At 36.3% G+C, this 16,533-nt stretch overlaps 3 protein-coding genes across 5 annotated transcripts; 2 read left to right on the top strand and 1 right to left on the bottom strand.

Moving 5' to 3' along the window:
• Positions 1-320: 320 nt before the first annotated feature.
• LOC111810549 (Tetratricopeptide repeat (TPR)-like superfamily protein) lies at positions 321-4,507 on the top strand. 2 transcript variants are annotated; one of them, XM_023697265.2, is made up of 4 exons: positions 321-728; positions 827-1,301; positions 1,612-2,839; positions 4,180-4,507. In XM_023697265.2, exons 2-3 carry the CDS (start codon positions 882-884, stop codon positions 2,731-2,733), a joined length of 1,542 nt encoding a protein of 513 aa, XP_023553033.2. In that variant the 5' UTR covers positions 321-728; positions 827-881; the 3' UTR covers positions 2,734-2,839; positions 4,180-4,507. The 2 variants fall into 2 exon arrangements, with proteins under 2 accessions (XP_023553033.2, XP_023553032.2); XM_023697264.2 differs by having other exon boundaries at positions 321-1,301.
• Positions 4,508-6,196: 1,689 nt separating this feature from the next.
• LOC111809897 (cytochrome P450 87A3-like) lies at positions 6,197-11,101 on the top strand. Of its 2 annotated transcripts, XM_087117550.1 has the most exons (9): positions 6,197-6,412; positions 7,654-7,975; positions 8,067-8,216; positions 8,761-9,012; positions 9,088-9,177; positions 9,256-9,334; positions 10,207-10,313; positions 10,424-10,548; positions 10,738-11,101. In XM_087117550.1, the coding sequence occupies exons 1-9, from the start codon at positions 6,219-6,221 to the stop codon at positions 10,835-10,837; spliced, it is 1,419 nt and encodes a 472-aa protein (XP_086973676.1). In that variant the 5' UTR covers positions 6,197-6,218; the 3' UTR covers positions 10,838-11,101. The 2 variants fall into 2 exon arrangements, with proteins under 2 accessions (XP_086973676.1, XP_086973677.1); XM_087117551.1 differs by lacking the exon at positions 8,761-9,012 and having other exon boundaries at positions 10,738-11,097.
• Positions 11,102-11,752: 651 nt separating this feature from the next.
• On the bottom strand, positions 11,753-15,551 carry RBL2 (RHOMBOID-like 2). Its single transcript, XM_023697761.2, has 5 exons — positions 14,948-15,551; positions 13,487-13,650; positions 13,240-13,403; positions 12,242-12,492; positions 11,753-12,152 (listed from the first exon to the last, which is right to left on the bottom strand). The coding sequence occupies exons 1-5, from the start codon at positions 15,226-15,228 to the stop codon at positions 12,041-12,043; spliced, it is 972 nt and encodes a 323-aa protein (XP_023553529.1). The 5' UTR covers positions 15,229-15,551; the 3' UTR covers positions 11,753-12,040.
• Between the last annotated feature and the right edge of the window lie 982 nt (positions 15,552-16,533).

Here is a 16,533-nt window from a genome sequence, read left to right as displayed (position 1 = left end):
AAATGATGGGTAAAAGAGTAATCAGGCCCAAGCCCAAGCCCACGTAGATCATGAGAGAGATAATCGAAGAGCCAAGTATAGATATTATAAATATAATTAATTGGATTTATTTAGTTTTTTATATTTGAAAATTAAATTTATAAATATCATTTTCCTATTTTGCTGTTATGAGTGTTGTTAACATTTAAATTATATTTTGATAATTTAAAAAATTATTTTTATTTTTTAAATTGTGTGAGAAAAATAAATAAATAAATAAATAAAAAACACAGAGGACTTTGATTTATGAGGTCATCAAGAGGTTAAAAAAAAATAATAAATAAAAGAAAAATGGGAAGAAAACCTAACTCTTCCTCACCTTCCCCCCTATTCCTCATGCCTCAGCCGCCTGAGAGGCGTTTTCCGACATCTCCACCTACCGGCGGCGGACTCCGACCAGAGAACATTGAGAAGGCGGCGAGTCACTGTCGATCTTCGCTGTAGCTTCACTGATTGGCGTCTCAGCGGCTCGCGAATTGCAACTTACACTCGCGCAGACCACGAACGGCTCCTTGCTTGTTCAGACGGCGAAGCACAACGACGGGGTGCCGCTACTCGAATCTGATCTTTGACTGACTCGTTCCGGCGGTTCCAGCAGCGTGTTCCGACGTCTTCGCAGCCCGCGAGCGGCGGTCCCCTTCGGCAGCCACCGAATAGACCGTCGGCGCGCGTTTGGATGCTGGATGAAAGTATGATTTAATCTTAAATCTTAAGCTTATATTTTCTGTATGGTTAGGTTAATAGACCAGTTTCCTCGTTGATTCTCACTAAAAAGTGTGTTACTTAGAGTGGGCCTCAGCCTGGATTACTGCAAATTCATTCTCTGACGAATCAATCTAACGATGAAGCAACTATGGAAGTTCTCTGTTCGTCATAGGTTCTTAGTAAATCGCAACATTTTTGCTCCATTTTCCTTCTCACTCGCAAACAATTCAAATAATTTCATCTTTCCTCATGGCCTCCATACTCAATCCTGCTCTTCCTCGTCGCCTGTGCCCTCAATCTCTTCGTTTTCGCTGCTTCCTAATATTATTGAATTATTTTCCAACAAGCCTTCTGACCAAGACCTCTTGGTGAGAAGTCTTATGCAAAGGAAGGTCACGGAGGTGATGCATGAACTGATTCAGAACGCCGAGGATTCTGATAAGATTGTGAAAGTATTGGAAGACAATGAAGGCTTCCTCTTACGGAGACATGCTGACAGTTCTGCTTTTGTCGAGTTGCTAAAGCAATTGGGTTCACAGCCTCACTTGGCATTGGAGGTGAGTTTGATTCTGCATACTCTAAGAAAATTGCTTCATATGAGTTTCTTAATTATATGTTTATGTGGGAATTGCTTACATAATTGTAGTTTGTATTAAATCGTTCGAAATGTTGAAATTTCATTGAAGTGGAATCGTTAGAAATGTTGAAATTTCATTGAAGTAGAATTGTTATTTTTGAGGCTTAATATTATATAATGTTGACATAAAGTTGAAAAATACAAGGCCTATCAGAGGTAATCATGTACACGTCCTCGATAAATAATTTGACGATACTAAATATATGATCAGCTTATTCTTTTGCACTTAGGTGTTTAATTGGAGAAGAAGGCAGGAAGGTTCCTTTCCTTTGACTGCTGAGGAATATGCTAAGAGTATTACTGTTGCGGGTCGATCAAAAAACGTTGACCTTGCTTTTGAGTTGTTCACTGAGGCTTCTAATAAAAGGGTCAAGAGAACCTCTATTTATAATGCATTGATGGGTGCTTACATGTATAATGGCTTGGCTGACAAATGCCACTCGTTGTTTCGGGATCTTAAAATGGATGCAAATTGTGTTCCTACCATTGTAACATATAACATCCTACTATCGGTATTTGGTCGGTTGATGTTAGTTGATCACATGGAGGCTACCTTGCGAGAAATACATGATTTGGATCTCTCCCCCAACGTGAGCACGTACAACCATCTAATAGCTGGGTATGTTACTGCATGGATGTGGGATAAAATGGAGCAAACATTTTTGAAGATGAAGGCGAGTTCGGTAAAGCCAAACACTGAAACTTTGTTGTTAATGCTTCGTGGATATGCTCATTCTGACAATCTTGAAAAGATGGAAGAGATGCACGAGTTGTCAAAGGATCATGTCGATGACATGAATTTCCCTCTTATTAGAACTATGATATGTGCATACTGTAGGAGTACTATAGCCGATAAAGTGACAAAGATTGAGGCTTTGTTGAAGCTTATTCCGAAAGAAGAATATCGACCATGGTTGAATGTCTTATTGATAAAAGTCTATGCTCAAGAAGATTGGTTAGAGAGAATGGAGAATTCGATTAATGAGGCATTTGAGCATGGTACATCAGTAAATACTCTCCATGTGATGCGCTCCATTAGTGCCAGTTATTTTCGGTGTAACGCAGTGGACAAGCTAACGAACTTTGTAAGTCGTGCTGAATGTTCAGGTTGGAGAATCTGTCGGTCTTTATATCATTGTAAAATGGTTATGTTTGCATCAGAAAAGCGTTTCGAAGAAATGGAGTCTGTACTCGACGAAATGAAAAATATCAACTTGGATTGGACGAAAAAAACATTTTGGATATTGTATAAAGCCTACTCATTAAGTGGTTGCAGGTACAAGGTTGACCAAGTGTCGTGTTATATGTGCAAGCTTGGGTATGGGATTCCCTCGGATTTATCTCCGTCTTGACGTTCTCGGATCGAAAGAATGAAAATTCCATAATTGACTTATCCAATTGTTCTTATTGGTTTTTCTCATGAATGAGTGCAGAACCCAGATTTCTGAGATATCTTAGGTAAGCATCATGTCTCATTTTTACTATCAGTCACTTTATTTACCTTGCTTGCTTCGCTTGCCTATTACATGGACTGTTTATTCCATTATATATATATATATATATATATGACACTCTTTTACTCTCCCATTCTTATTATTTGGGTAGTTGGTGGATTATCAAGATTTTGGGTTCTAATAGCAATTTAGTTCTAGTGGATAAAAGGGTTTAAAAACTCTAGTTGGGTAAACTGGTTCAAGATCATAAAATGGGCATTTACTTTTACCCCCTTGTGAAGTTTGTTCTTTATTTTGTTCTTGCTCCACTTCAATGTACTCTTCTTTTTAATCTTTATTGGTTTACATTTACTTTCTATTTGAGAAAGTTGAATGAGAGATATCCTAACTTTTATTTACCTGCTGTTGGGAACTATGTAGCCAAGTTTTCATATATTTATCTTATACTATCTCTAGAAATTAGACCTCATCCCTTTGTAGATAGATATGTTTAGTTAGGATTAGTTAGTGCCTGTCTGATCTCAAAACAACTTGTGTGTAACGGTTCAAGCTCACCGCTAACAGATATTGTCATCTTTGGGCTTTCCCTCCAAATTTTTAAAACGCGTCAGCTAGGGAGAGGTTTCCACACTCTTATAAAGAATACTTCATTCTCCTCTCCAACCGATGTGGGATCTCATAGTGCGATCTTTCATTTCATATCGAAGTGGTTGTTTATGATCGTACTTTTTTTAATTCAAAAAAGTAGATTCATGATCGTCTGAATATTTGATTGGTAGCATAAAGTGCTCAAATGATGACTTGAAATGGTTTTCAAGTGTAGGATTTACCTGCTGTTGGGAACTATGTAGCCAAGTTTTCATTTATTTATCTTAGTACTCTAGATATTAGAACTTATCCCTTTGTAGAGAGATAGGTTTAGTTAGGATTAGTTAGCGCCTTATATTTAAAAGTCTGATCTCGAAACGTGTACGTAACGGCCCAAGTCCACCGCTAGCAGATATTGTCCTCTTTGGGCTTTCCTTTTCAGGCTTCCCCTCGAGGTTTTTAAAACGCGTCTGCTAGAGAAATGTTTTCACACCCTTATAAAGAAATGCTTCATTCTCCTCCTCTATTGATGTGAGATCTCACTGTGTGATTTTTCATTTCATATCGAAATGGTAGTTTATGATCATACTTTTTTTTAATTCGAAAAAGTAGATTCATGATCGCCTGAACATTTGATTGGTAGCATAAAGTGCTCAAATGATGACTTGAAATGAATGAACCTTGGAAACTAATAGCAACGAACAGATTTGATGCTTGCTTGGGAAAATTTTACGTACTTATTTGTTTATTTTGTAGAAATCGAGCATTCGAAGTGGAATAGAGATTATATCGAGATAATCGAGCTGATTGGACACGAGATGAGAAAGAGAATCTAATTTATGTCTTGAAGAGGCAGCATTCGCCCATGAGTTTATCGTCGAGGGCGTCTCAACGCTACGAAATCTGTAAAGCATATGGCGCAAACCATGGTTGAAGCATGTGTGCACATTTTTTTTTCTTTTCTTTCACTTATTTTCTTTAACAAATTGAGATTTAAATATTTTCTTTTCTTATAAAATAAGATAATTACTATTATAGAACACTATTATTAATGTATTAAGTCAAAATTTCATTTTTATTACAATTTGTTGACTTCCCTAAACATTTAACTTTAATATAATCTTAGTTCAATAATTTTGATTTATTTTTGTGTCAAAATAACTTTAATATTTTAATTATGATTTAACTCTTAAAAATATTAGATAAAAATTATAAATGGCTTATTATTTTTTTTTTGTTTTTTGTTTTTTTTTTGAAGAAACAAGTAAAAAAATATGTTATTTGCTTATTTAAATTAGTAACTAAGCAACCGAAGTTACATATAAACTTATTCCCCGTAAATCAAACACAATTTTGATAAAAAATCCGTAACGAAATATGATTTTCATTAATGTTTACAAATATAAATCTTATAAATAACAATTTCCAAAATAAAGAAAAAATAAAGAAAAAATATTAAACGGATATCTAAGATATACTCCGTAACTAATCATTAAAATATATTTTCTAAATATCATATATATATATATATATATATATATATATTTATTTATTTATTTATTAATCGTAGGAAAAGAATATAATGTTTTTTGTCCGGATATTTAGTATTAAATTATAGTTTACCATATATATCATATTTGATATTTTATTATAAAGCAAATATGTAGATATTTGCGTGTATCATCTTTCTATTTATTGTTATTTCTATTTGTTACTCTTTCTATATTCTTGTAATTTATTTGATTATAAATAAGACAACTTTCACACTATTTAGGTGTGGTGAATTAAGCCAACATTCTCACTTTTGAAAGAGTTATTAGAACTAGTTCTCACGATATGATAAAATCATTATGAAATGGTCTCGATTATAAGATTATTTACAAAGTTTTATCGAATTAATCTATTGGCACGACTAAATTTAGGGCATGACTCTGATACCATGTTAAACGAACACGACTCTCCACAATGGTATGATATTGTCCACTTTGAGCATAAACTCTCATGGCTTTGCTCTGGGTTTCCCCAAAAGGCCTCACACGAATGAAGTTAGTATTCCTCAGTTATAAACCCAAGATCATTCCCTAAATTAGCCGATGTGGGACTTCCATCATCCAACACCTCCCCTCGAACAAAATGCCAAATAGATGGCAAATATCATATCATTGTGGAGAGTCGTGTTCGTCTAACATTGTATCAGAGCCATGCCCTAAACTTAGCCATGCCAATAGATGACAAATCCTCGAATGTCGAACAAAGGACTCCAAAAAGAAAAAAGAGTCAAGCCTCCTCGAAGGCAGTAAAAAATGACTATGACTCCAAAGGAGTCGAGCCTCGATTAAGGGGAGACGTACTTTGTTCGAGGGGAGGTGTTGGATGAAAGTGTCCCACGTTGGTTAATTTAGGGAATGATCATCGGTTTATAATCTAAGAATACACTCTCCATTGGTATGAGGCATTTTGGGGAAGCCCAAAGCAAAGCCATGAGAACTTATGCTCAAAGTGGACAATATCATACCATTGTGAAGAGTCGTGTTCGTCTAATAGAAATTGAAACAGAGAAAAAACCATTCAAGTTTTTCTAACCATACTTACCTATTTTGATTTGGGTACGATTTCAACTCATTTATGCACTTCTCCTACGTCCAGACGTCAAAACCTCTGTCTACGAAATTTATTGGAAAAGGTGAGATGGTTTGTAGCGTTAAATTACGAGTACCACTAGCTATAAAAGCCTCACATCCTTCCAAGCCTATTTAAGAAACAAATGCTCCATTGTGTTCTTGAAGGTAAGCAAAATGTGGGTTGTTTTGATAGCAAGTGTTGTTGTTTTAGGGTTTACAAAATGGGTTCATAGTTGGAGAAGGCTCAAACATTATGAAAAGCTTCCTAAAGGTTCAATGGGTTTTCCATTACTTGGTGAAAATTTGGAGTTCCTTACCCCACATTCTTCTTTTCATATTGCTCCTTTCATCAAAACAAGAATGGTTAGGTATTTCAAAATCTATGCTTTTCTTTATTTTACGGTATCAATATATAAAATCGATAAAAATGAAAGTCTAACGGCTTAATATGCTGACCTGAGTATGACTAGCTTGTTCAGATTATATATATCGTAAAACTGAAAGTTTAACGGTTTAATATGCTGACCTGAGCATGACTAGCTTGTTCAGGTTATATATATCGTAAAAATGAAAGTTAAACGGTTTAATATGCTAACCTGAGCATGACTAGCTTGTTCAGGTTATATATATCGTAAAAATGAAAGTTAAACGGTTTAATATGCTAACCTGAGCATGACTAGCTTGTTCAGGTTATATATATCGTAAAAATGAAAGTTTAATGGTTTAATATGCTAACCTGAGCATGACTCGCTTGTTCAGGTTATATGTATCGTAAAAATGAAAGTTAAACGGTTTAATATGCTGACCTGAGCATGACTAGCTTGTTCAGGTTATATATATCGTAAAAATGAAAGTTTTAATAGTTTAATATGCTAACCTGAGCATGACTAGCTTGTTCAGGTTAATATTGTACTACTTGAGTTCGACTAGTACGAGTTCTCCTACTTTTTTTTTATTTAATTATTTACTAATCGAAGGATTTTATTAAGGGTCTTTGAACCTAAATTTCAATAGTAGAAGAGAAAAATGCTTAAAATATGTCTAGAAACCCGAGAAAAAAAAAGTCAAAGTCAACTTTGAAGGGCATTTTAGTCATTATAGAGCATTTTTCCCGATGATGAATCTTTAAGTAGCCATTATAATATTTCGTGAGCCGTACTTGTAGGGATTGTTAGGATATGCTAGTATTCGAGCCTAACTTGTCATAAATATGCATGTTTATGGCATTAGATAAGCTGATGAGTATATGAGTGAAGATAAAACATGTCAAAAGTACATGTCTTGGTCTAAGGGATGGTTTTAGCTCTTAGAAGCGATAAGTACATAACTTAACCATGTTGTAGGGGAATGTTGGGGTCATCAGGTGCTAGATCCGGATTTTGAATTTTGATCCGAGAATTAGGCCCGAGACGCTACAAATTATCATCGATCAAGAGCTAGAAGTTCGAATCTCTCACCTCACAATATTTCTTGTTATGTGCTAATCGGAACGTAACCTAATAGATAAAACTTTAGTAGCTTATTTAAAGTTAAAACTTCGATTCTCGAACTCCTAAAAAATCGTTTGATAAAAGAGAGACTAAACCCACAAATTATTCTTTCTTTTTAGGTATGGACCAATTTTTCGAACAAATTTGATGGGACGACCTACGATTGTCTCGATTGATACCGACCTAAATCACTTAATCTTTCAAGAAGAGGGTAATTTGTTTCGAAGTTGGTATCCCGATCGCCTAACGAAGATATTTGGAAGACAAAACATCCTTTCAATGCATGGCCAAATTTTTAAATCTCTAAAGAACATGATCATGAATCTTTATGGTATTGAAAGTATGAAAAAGATGGTTCGTGAGGTCGAGGCTTCAACAAAGACAAGGCTGAGACGGTGGTCGTCTCGTAACATGATCGACTTAAAGGATGAGACTGCAACGGTACGTTCACTGTAAAAAGATCGACTTATTAGACATAAAATTTTTAATTTTTATAAAATATATAAGTTTAATGATTTATTCGACATTGCAGATGATATTTGATTTTACTTCAAAGAAGTTGATAAGTTATGATCGAGAAAGTTCATCCGAGAACTTGAGAGAGAATTTTGATGTCTTCATTAAGGGTTTGATTTCCTTGCCTCTTAATTTTCCGGGAACCGCTCATCACAAGTGCAGACAGGTAACCCAATTATACTTGGGGCTATTTTTTAGAGTGATTTTGGAATGGTAAAAAATCAATTCGAATCGGTTCTATAAATGCTTAGATAACCTAAATGACTCGGACTATCCAACCCAAACTATAAAAGATGGGTTGGGTTGAATTTTCGAAAAACAAGGTTTGATTTGTCGGTTAGAAATTTTTTAATCGGGTCAATCCAACCAACTCGAAAATAGGTTTCACAACCGAACCTAACGTATTTTTTAAGATTATCATGAAAAATTTTCCTCGACCGAACTCAATCCATCCCATGGACACGCTTAACTTACAAATTTTTAAGGTAAGAGAGATGATACTCGGTTTAAATTGGTTCACTCGATATAGGCTATGTCCAGTTCTCTGCTATCCGTGCATGTTCCACTAAAATTGTCAATAAGAATATACAAGACTTCACAGTTGTTCGATGATGATTTCTCTTACTTTTTTCTCAAGAAAAATGCTCATGAATCACTCGAAAAAAACAACCCTAACCCTAACGGAGTATCGTTTTGTTATTCTTCGACAGGGTAGGAAAAGAACAATGAAGATGCTAAAAAACATGCTACAAGAACGACAGGCAAATCCTAGGAAACAACATAATGATTTTTTTGATCATGTTCTTGAAGAACTTGAAAAACATGGAACTCTTCTCACTCAAGAAATGGCTTTGGACTTGATGTTCTTTCTCCTTTTTGCAAGCTTTGAAACCACTTCACTTGCTCTAACTTTAGCCATCAAATTTCTCGTCGACCATCCTCGTGTCTTGACCGAGCTAACGGTATCAACTTTAGAGCTCAATTTGACGAATCGACACACAAATGAATAACTTTTTGATACCTTCAAACGTTGTTAGGTTGAGCATGAGGGCATCTTGAAGAACAGGGACAAGGCAGATTCAGGACTTAATTGGGCTGAATACAAATCCATGACGTTTACTTTTCAAGTAGTTTCATCATATCATTATTCTCTCTTGATTCACTTGTTTCTTAATCTAACATGAATTGATGTCTTCCATTTGTAGTTCATTAATGAAACGTTGCGACTCGGAAATGTAGCTCCGTTGATCTTTCGAGAAGCATTGAAGGATGTCGAGTATAAGGGTATGAACTGAATTCGATATGACTTTTGGGAAAATGAAAAAATGTTTCGGTAAAATGTACTTTTGGTCCCTAAAATTTGATTGATCGTACTTAATTATATTAAGGATGATCATATGATCTGATAACCCGACTAATCTAGACTACCCAACTTAAACCATAAAAGTTGGGCGGGATTAAATTTTTTTTCGGTTTTTGGGTTGGTTGAGTTTTTGAAAAATCGAAAATTTGGTTCCGTTTGCAAATTGACATTTTTTATAGTCGGATCAATTTAACCAACTCGAAAATAAGATTACAATTCAATCCTATTATACTTTTAAAAAGATTAAAAATATTTAGGATGTGTAATTGATGTCAGTAATGTATTGTGACTGGTAAATGTTTGATATTTGAATTTTTACGGTATTTTAGTCATTAATATAACATATAATTAGAAACTTTTTAAATAATTAAAAAAACCGACAACCCAATTCAACCCAAGATTAGATTGGGTTGGGTTGAGTTAGTTTGGACGACAAACTCTATTCGGGTTGCTCGTGTCACTATCCCAAAAATTTGAGTTGGTCAAAAAGATTTTTCCAGTCTAATTCAACCGTACCTGTGAGTATGTGCCATTCACTTTTTGTCTCTAAATGAGTTGTGGACAAAAACGGGACAGAGTATAGGACGATGACAATAGTTGTAGAAAAGAAATTAATAAAGCCACGTCACGTCACATTAATAAAAAAAAAATTACAAAACTTACCTCAATGTCTCGTCATTTTCTCGTTGGTCAACTAACGGTCAACTTTAAGTCGAGAGGTATATTTACAATATGTAAAATTATTGAGTTATTTAAGAAATGGTTTACATTAAATGAGGTTTGTACAAAGCAGGATTTGTGATTCCAGCAGGATGGATAGTTGTACCGAGTCTCTCAGCCGTCCACTTGAATCCAGAAAATTACGTTGACCCTCTTACGTTCAACCCGTGGAGATGGGAGGTACGTTAACTTGACACTAAGTATTAGAGGCGTACACGGGTTGAGTTAAAAAAAAGATGGTAAAAAATGAAATGGTTATTTGATACCAAATTTTTACCTTTTTGTGACAGAAATCAGATGGTGGGGCATCCAAACATTTGATGGCATTTGGTGGTGGCCTTAGATTTTGTTTTGGGGCAGAATTTGTCAAATTGCAAATAGCTGTGTTTCTTCATTCTTTACTTACAAGCTATAAGTAAGTACGATTTCCCGAACAATTTTCATTACACGTTTTTCAGTTTCGATTCTTTTCGTGATTTGGCATGACCTGTCATATACGAATAGACCGACTTTATAAGTTGATTGAAACTTTTTAAAGTATAGAGTTAGAGACTATATGGTCATAATTGATAAAGTTAACTTGTTTTGTTTTCGGTTCACTCAGGTTTGAAGCAATTAAAGGAGGTAACATTAGTCGAGATCCGGGCTTACAATTTCCAGATGGTTTTCATGTTCGGATCACGGAGAAATCGTTATGCAAATAAGAGAATAAGAAGGATTTTCAGATAAATAATGTTGGAGCACCTCTATGAAAATTAGGTCAATGTTCATGCTTTGGAAAAATGTGCAACTTTTTAGTCCAAAGTGGTTTGAACTACATGACATTTCAGTTGAGTTATTATAGTTTGGACGAGGCATGCTAGAGAATATATGTTACACTACTGGTTAATATAAAGTAATATACACGTAAAGTGTTTGGATCTCTTTACAAAATGGGTGTTTATACGATTTGAGCACTCGATCAACCTGAACTACCCAACTCACATTATAAAAGTTGAGTTGGGTTAGATTCTTTTTTCGGTTTGAGTTGGGTTGAATTTTTGAAAATCTAAAAATTTGGGTTGGTTCTCGGGTTGATACTTTTTTGTTCATGCAACCCGAAAATAGAGTTACAACTCAACCAACCTGTGAGATCTCATATCAGTTGAAGAGGGGAACGAAACATTCTTTAAACCTCTCCCTAGAAAAAGCATGGCAAAGGAGGGCAAAGCATGGTAAAGGAGGGAAAACCTGAAACGGAATGCCCAAGAAAGACAATATCTACTAGTGGTGGGTTTGAACAATTACAAATGGTATCAGAACCAGACACCGAGCAATGTGCCAACGAGATCGTTGGCCCCTATGGGGGTTGGATTGTAAAATCTCGCATTGGTTGGAGAGGAAAACGAAAAACGAAACCTTACTCATAAGGGTGTGGAAACTTCTCTCGAGTAGACAAAAGACCAAACCCAAATTTTCTCGCAAGGAACCCAATCCTTGCCGACAATTCCCGCCCCAATCCCTTGAAAAAATAAAAACTTCGAGAACACCTCTATACTTTTTTAAAACCTTCAAAATACCCTAGCGCTAGTACCACATCTCAAAAATACTCGTGAACTTTCAAAACTAACATTAAAAAATATAGAAATAATTTATGATGGTTTTCATCCATATAAGGACGGTAAGAATTTTTTAATATATTATTAAAGTTTTCATTCTTACTCCATAAATTGAACATCCAAAGATGTAAGCACAAAAAGAATGAAGTGATACACTATATGAACAACAGAGAGCTCACAAACACACAAACTACGTCACCCTTTTTTCTACATACACTGTTCTTTCAACTAAGACAACATATGGAACAATGGCATCATCATTAACAAACACATTCATAGACATGTACCATGATATCAAAACAAGCCTAATCAGTTCCCACATTCCCATTTTGATGTTGGCACACAACTTAGATAATGACACCACCTGCAATGGTTGTTTCCGTTCTCCCCTCGAAATAGCATCACCAACCCGATCGTGAACCTGCAACGACGAAGCAAGATCGTAATGAAGCTTTATTTTCATCTCTGCTGTTATCAGCATTCATCGATCGGTAGAAGCGATACACTTACCCGACAATTAGAAGAGCGAGGGCCACGAAGCATAAAATATATTGGTAAGCCTTGTGCTTGGATACAGCTCGAGAACTTGCGGGGAGATGTCGACGTTCCATCCATCCGAACTGAGGACGGAGAAGCAAAACAAACCCAAGAAGAAAGCCTGTCAAGAACCCGCCAATATGGGCGAAGTTATCGACATGAGGAAGAATCCCGACAGCCAAGTTAATGGCGATGATGACGATGAGTGTGATGAGAGCTGCAGCCTGCAAGAACAATAAGTTAGCTGTTGATAACATGGTATGTTCAAATAAGGTACACACCAACCAACATGAAAACAAAGACCATGTGAACCTCTTCCTAGCAGACACATTTTAAAAACCTTGAGGGGAAGCTCGAAAGGAAAAGTCCAAAGAGACAATATCTGCTAGCGGTGGGTTTAGACTATTACAAATGGTATTAGAGCCAGACATCGATTAAAGAGAGGTCGATTGTGAGATTTCATATCGATTGAAGAGAAAAATGAGTGTCAGCGAAGACACTGGACCCGAAAGGGGGTGGATTGTAAGATCCCACATCGGTAGGAGAGGAAAACGAAGCATTCTTTATAAGGGTGTGAAAACCTCTCCCTAGCAGACACGTTTTAAAAACCTTGAAGGGAAGCTCGAAAGGGAAAGCCTAAAGAGGACAATATCTACTAGCGGTAGGCTTAGAATATTACAAATGGTATCAGAGCCAGACATCAATTAAAGAGAGGTCGATTGTGAGATTTCATATCGATTGAAGAGAAGAATGAGTGTCAGCGAAGACACTGGGCCCGAAAGGGGGTGGATTGTAAGATACCAGATCGGTAGGAGAGGAAAACGAAGCATTCTTTATAAGGGTTTGAAAACCTCTCCCTAGTAGACATGTTTTAAAAACCTTGAAGGGAAGCTCAAAGGGAAAGCCCAAAGAGGACAATATCCGCTAGCGGTAGGCTTCGACTGTTACTCATTTTTGTGTCTTCAACTAACCTTATCGGTATATATAGTCCAGTTTGTCAAGAGTTCCGATAGCATTGCACCAAGAAGCCCAAATAAAGCACCAGAGGCACCAACAGAGATGTTGTTTTGTATGAAAAGAGACGATAATATGCTTCCACCTAATCCCGAAAGCAAGTAGAGTATCCCGACCCGAACTGCGTGATTATGTCAAAAAAACAACCAGTGAGCATGAAATTTCCAAAGTACAAAGCAGGCCAAAGTAAGACACTTGACGTACTGAATCCGAATTGTTGTTCGAGGCGGATCCCGATAAATACCAAGCTCAACATATTTGCAAGCAAATGAATGACTCCAGCATGCAGCCAAATACCAGTAATGAGCCTCCATGCTTGATGCCCATGAACTATCTTTTCCCATTCAAGGGCTCCCAGTTTCTGTAGTCTGAAATAAATGATATCAGTTGTGGTAAAAACTCAATGCCTAAAGAGTAGTCTCATGTTATTCTTTGCATTCATGTGTCTCTTCCACAAATGGTAGAGTTGAATGTGTGCAATAGCAAATACAAAGTTCAAATGCACAAGAACGTCATCGACAATTGTCATTGATGTAACGGCTCAGACCCACCGCTAGCAGATATTGTTCTTGAGCTTTCCCTTTCGGGCTTCCCCTCAAGGTTTTTAAAACAAGTCTACTAAGGAGAGGTTTCCACGCCCTTATAAAGAATACTTCGTTCTCCTCCCTAACCGATGTGGGCTCTCACAATTCACCCCTCTTCGGGGCCCAGCGAGGACGCTGGCACTTGTTCCCTTCTCCAATTGATGTGAAACCCCCAAATCCACCCCCCTTCGAGGTCCAGTGTCCTTGTTAGCACATCGCCCAGTGTCTGGCTCTGATACCATTTGTAACGGTCCAAGCCACCGCTAGCAAATAGTGTCCTCTTTGGGTTTTCCCTTTTGGGCTTCCTCTCAAGGCTTTTAAAACTCGTCTGTTAGAGAGAGGTTTCCACACCCTTATAAAGAATGTTTCGTTCTCCTCTCCAACCGACATGGGATCTCATAAAACCATTCATCAACAGTTATCGAGATTAAAGGAGAGACCTAGGAGAAGTATATAGTATTCAACTAAAAGGTTTCTCCAAGGAAAACCTTTTCTAATCACAAAAGTAGAGCACAGATTATAACTTTTTCTTAGGAAAACCTCTTCAAATGAACAGATTAGATAACCTCTAATGGAGTTCTACAAAGCCATTCTATACATTAGTCCATTAATGGAGGTACCCTTTTCTCAAAGTTGAAAGATCTACTCCAAACATTTAAGTCCTTCGCTCATGAACCCGATTGAACACGGTAAAAGAAAATATCCGATCAAGGGAGAAAGGCTTGGTCTGTCCTTTGCTAAGTGAAACTAAAAGCTAAGCCGAGAATACTGCATCAACAACTCAATTTGCCCGGTAAGACCAAGTCGCCTTATGCACGGTTAAGCAGGTAAGCGAAGGCTCTCTCTCGCCCTATTCATTTCATTTGACCAGCAATGAACTAGAACCCATGAGGCTATAGATTACACAAGTGCATACAAAATACCTCAAACAAGGAAACATAAGAACCTCAACTTAAAACCAAGCAAACTTCCATGATAACAGCAACAGATTAACACAGTGACTAATGTTCATAAACAGAAAATCCCAATTGCAAAGGAAACAGAGTTCATAGAAACCCAATGGCAAAATTAAACAACTCACGTGGAAGAAGAAGGACCAAACAGAGGATTCACTCTAAGAGGCTCAAAAGAAAACCGTCCAAGAAACCTGGCAACACACTCCTGAGAGCCCAGATTGTTGTGGGGACAGTTATTAACATACATAACAACAACGAACATAGCAACATTAGCCACCACGAACATAGGAACCAACCAAGAAGTCCATTGCTTCTCAGAGGCGTCTTGATAATAAGAACCTGAGTAATTCCCAGGTGGGTTGTTATTGGGTTTAGCCCCTCCTCTTTCCAGATCTCGGCTACCCATTTCACTCAATCCCTCTTTTTCTCTCAATCGATCACACTATATGAAGCCCAAATGAGCGATCAGTTTCGCCCAAATGGGTTGGTTGAATGGAAGAAATGGAGACGGAAAAGGGGGGTTTCAGAGATTGAAGCGATGAAATGAATTGGGATTTGGGATTTTGTTGTTGTTGTTGTGAATTAGATGTTAGGCGGTGGGTGTAGGTTGGATTCAACAACCGGGGGGTTTCCAAGTTTGAATGAAAGCGGTAAGAAAAAGGAGTAATGAGTAATGGAGGTTAAAGAAACGCATTTCTTGATGCCGCTTGCTCGTGTGTGAATTGTGGAGTGGGGAATCATTACATTTCAATGATTGTTCTAAATTAAAGAACCCAATTCTTGTGTGCTTCCCATTTCCAATATATTTACAACCTTCAATTATTCAACTTTTCATCTTCTCCACTTCAAACCTTTTATGGAAGGTTTCCACACCCTTATAAATGGTGGTCAAGCAACGTGGGACATCACAATCCACCCCTTTTGAGAAACAGCGAGAAGGCTGGCACATCCTCCGGTGTATCTGGCTGATACCATTTGTAACGCTTCAGATCTACCGCTAGCAGATATTGTCTTTCTTAGGCTTTCGGGCTTCCCCTCAAGGCTTTAAAACGCGTATGCTAGGGGAAGATTTTTACGCCCTTATAAATGGTGGTTAATGGTGGTTTGTTCTCTTCTTCTACCAACGTCGGACATCACAATTTATCTTTCTACTTTAACAGGATCTTTAAAAAATAATAATTTTATACGGATAACTTTGAGTTGATTTTATATAGAATCAAGTAAAAATTAGCTACATATTAAATTGATTCAATTTAAAGTATAAATTGTTTAAATTTTTTTAATTCTACAATAATATTTTAATGGATGCTATAAGAAAATTCAAGCATATTTCACTTTCTCCATTAATTTTTTAAAATAGTTTTAAAATCATTAATTTTTTTAATGGATTATATAATAGTTTTTTTTCCTTAAAAAAAAAAAAAATCACTATTTAAAATAAAAAAAAAAATCATCCAAAGCTTGCAAGTGGGGATGGTTGAAATAAGTGGTGGATTAGCTCATTTTCTCACCTATATATATATATATATATATATATATATATATATATATATATATATATATATATATATATATATATATATATATTTTAGGGAGTGGTTTTTGTTATGATGGGTTTGGAAAGAGGTTGTAGTGGACAAAATCTTATTAATTACAATTTTAGCTTTTTTTTTATTTTAATTATTTTAATTATTTAATAATAGTTTAAATT

The sequence above is a fragment of the Cucurbita pepo genome, chromosome 14, assembly GCF_057944985.1.
Source record: "Cucurbita pepo subsp. pepo isolate OVF chromosome 14, ASM5794498v1, whole genome shotgun sequence".
NCBI classification, from domain to species: Eukaryota; Viridiplantae; Streptophyta; class Magnoliopsida; order Cucurbitales; family Cucurbitaceae; genus Cucurbita; species Cucurbita pepo.
This window is presented reverse-complemented; position numbering and strand designations above follow the sequence as displayed.

Excerpts from the sequence above, each read along its gene's own strand:
- LOC111810549 (XM_023697265.2), top strand. The coding sequence starts at position 882 with ATGAAGCAACTATGGAAGTTCTCTGTTCGTCATAGGTTCTTAGTAAAT. Across the intron at positions 1,302-1,611 it reads AGCCTCACTTGGCATTGGAG|GTGTTTAATTGGAGAAGAAG; the intron begins GTGAGTTTGATT and ends TTTTGCACTTAG.
- LOC111809897 (XM_087117550.1), top strand. The coding sequence starts at position 6,219 with ATGTGGGTTGTTTTGATAGCAAGTGTTGTTGTTTTAGGGTTTACAAAA. Across the intron at positions 9,013-9,087 it reads GTGTCTTGACCGAGCTAACG|GTTGAGCATGAGGGCATCTT; the intron begins GTATCAACTTTA and ends AAACGTTGTTAG. Across the intron at positions 9,335-10,206 it reads GAAGGATGTCGAGTATAAGG|GATTTGTGATTCCAGCAGGA; the intron begins GTATGAACTGAA and ends TGTACAAAGCAG.
- RBL2 (XM_023697761.2), bottom strand. The coding sequence starts at position 15,228 with ATGGGTAGCCGAGATCTGGAAAGAGGAGGGGCTAAACCCAATAACAAC. Across the intron at positions 13,651-14,947 it reads TTTGGTCCTTCTTCTTCCAC|ACTACAGAAACTGGGAGCCC; the intron begins GTGAGTTGTTTA and ends CATTTATTTCAG. Across the intron at positions 13,404-13,486 it reads CGAACAACAATTCGGATTCA|TTCGGGTCGGGATACTCTAC; the intron begins GTACGTCAAGTG and ends ATAATCACGCAG.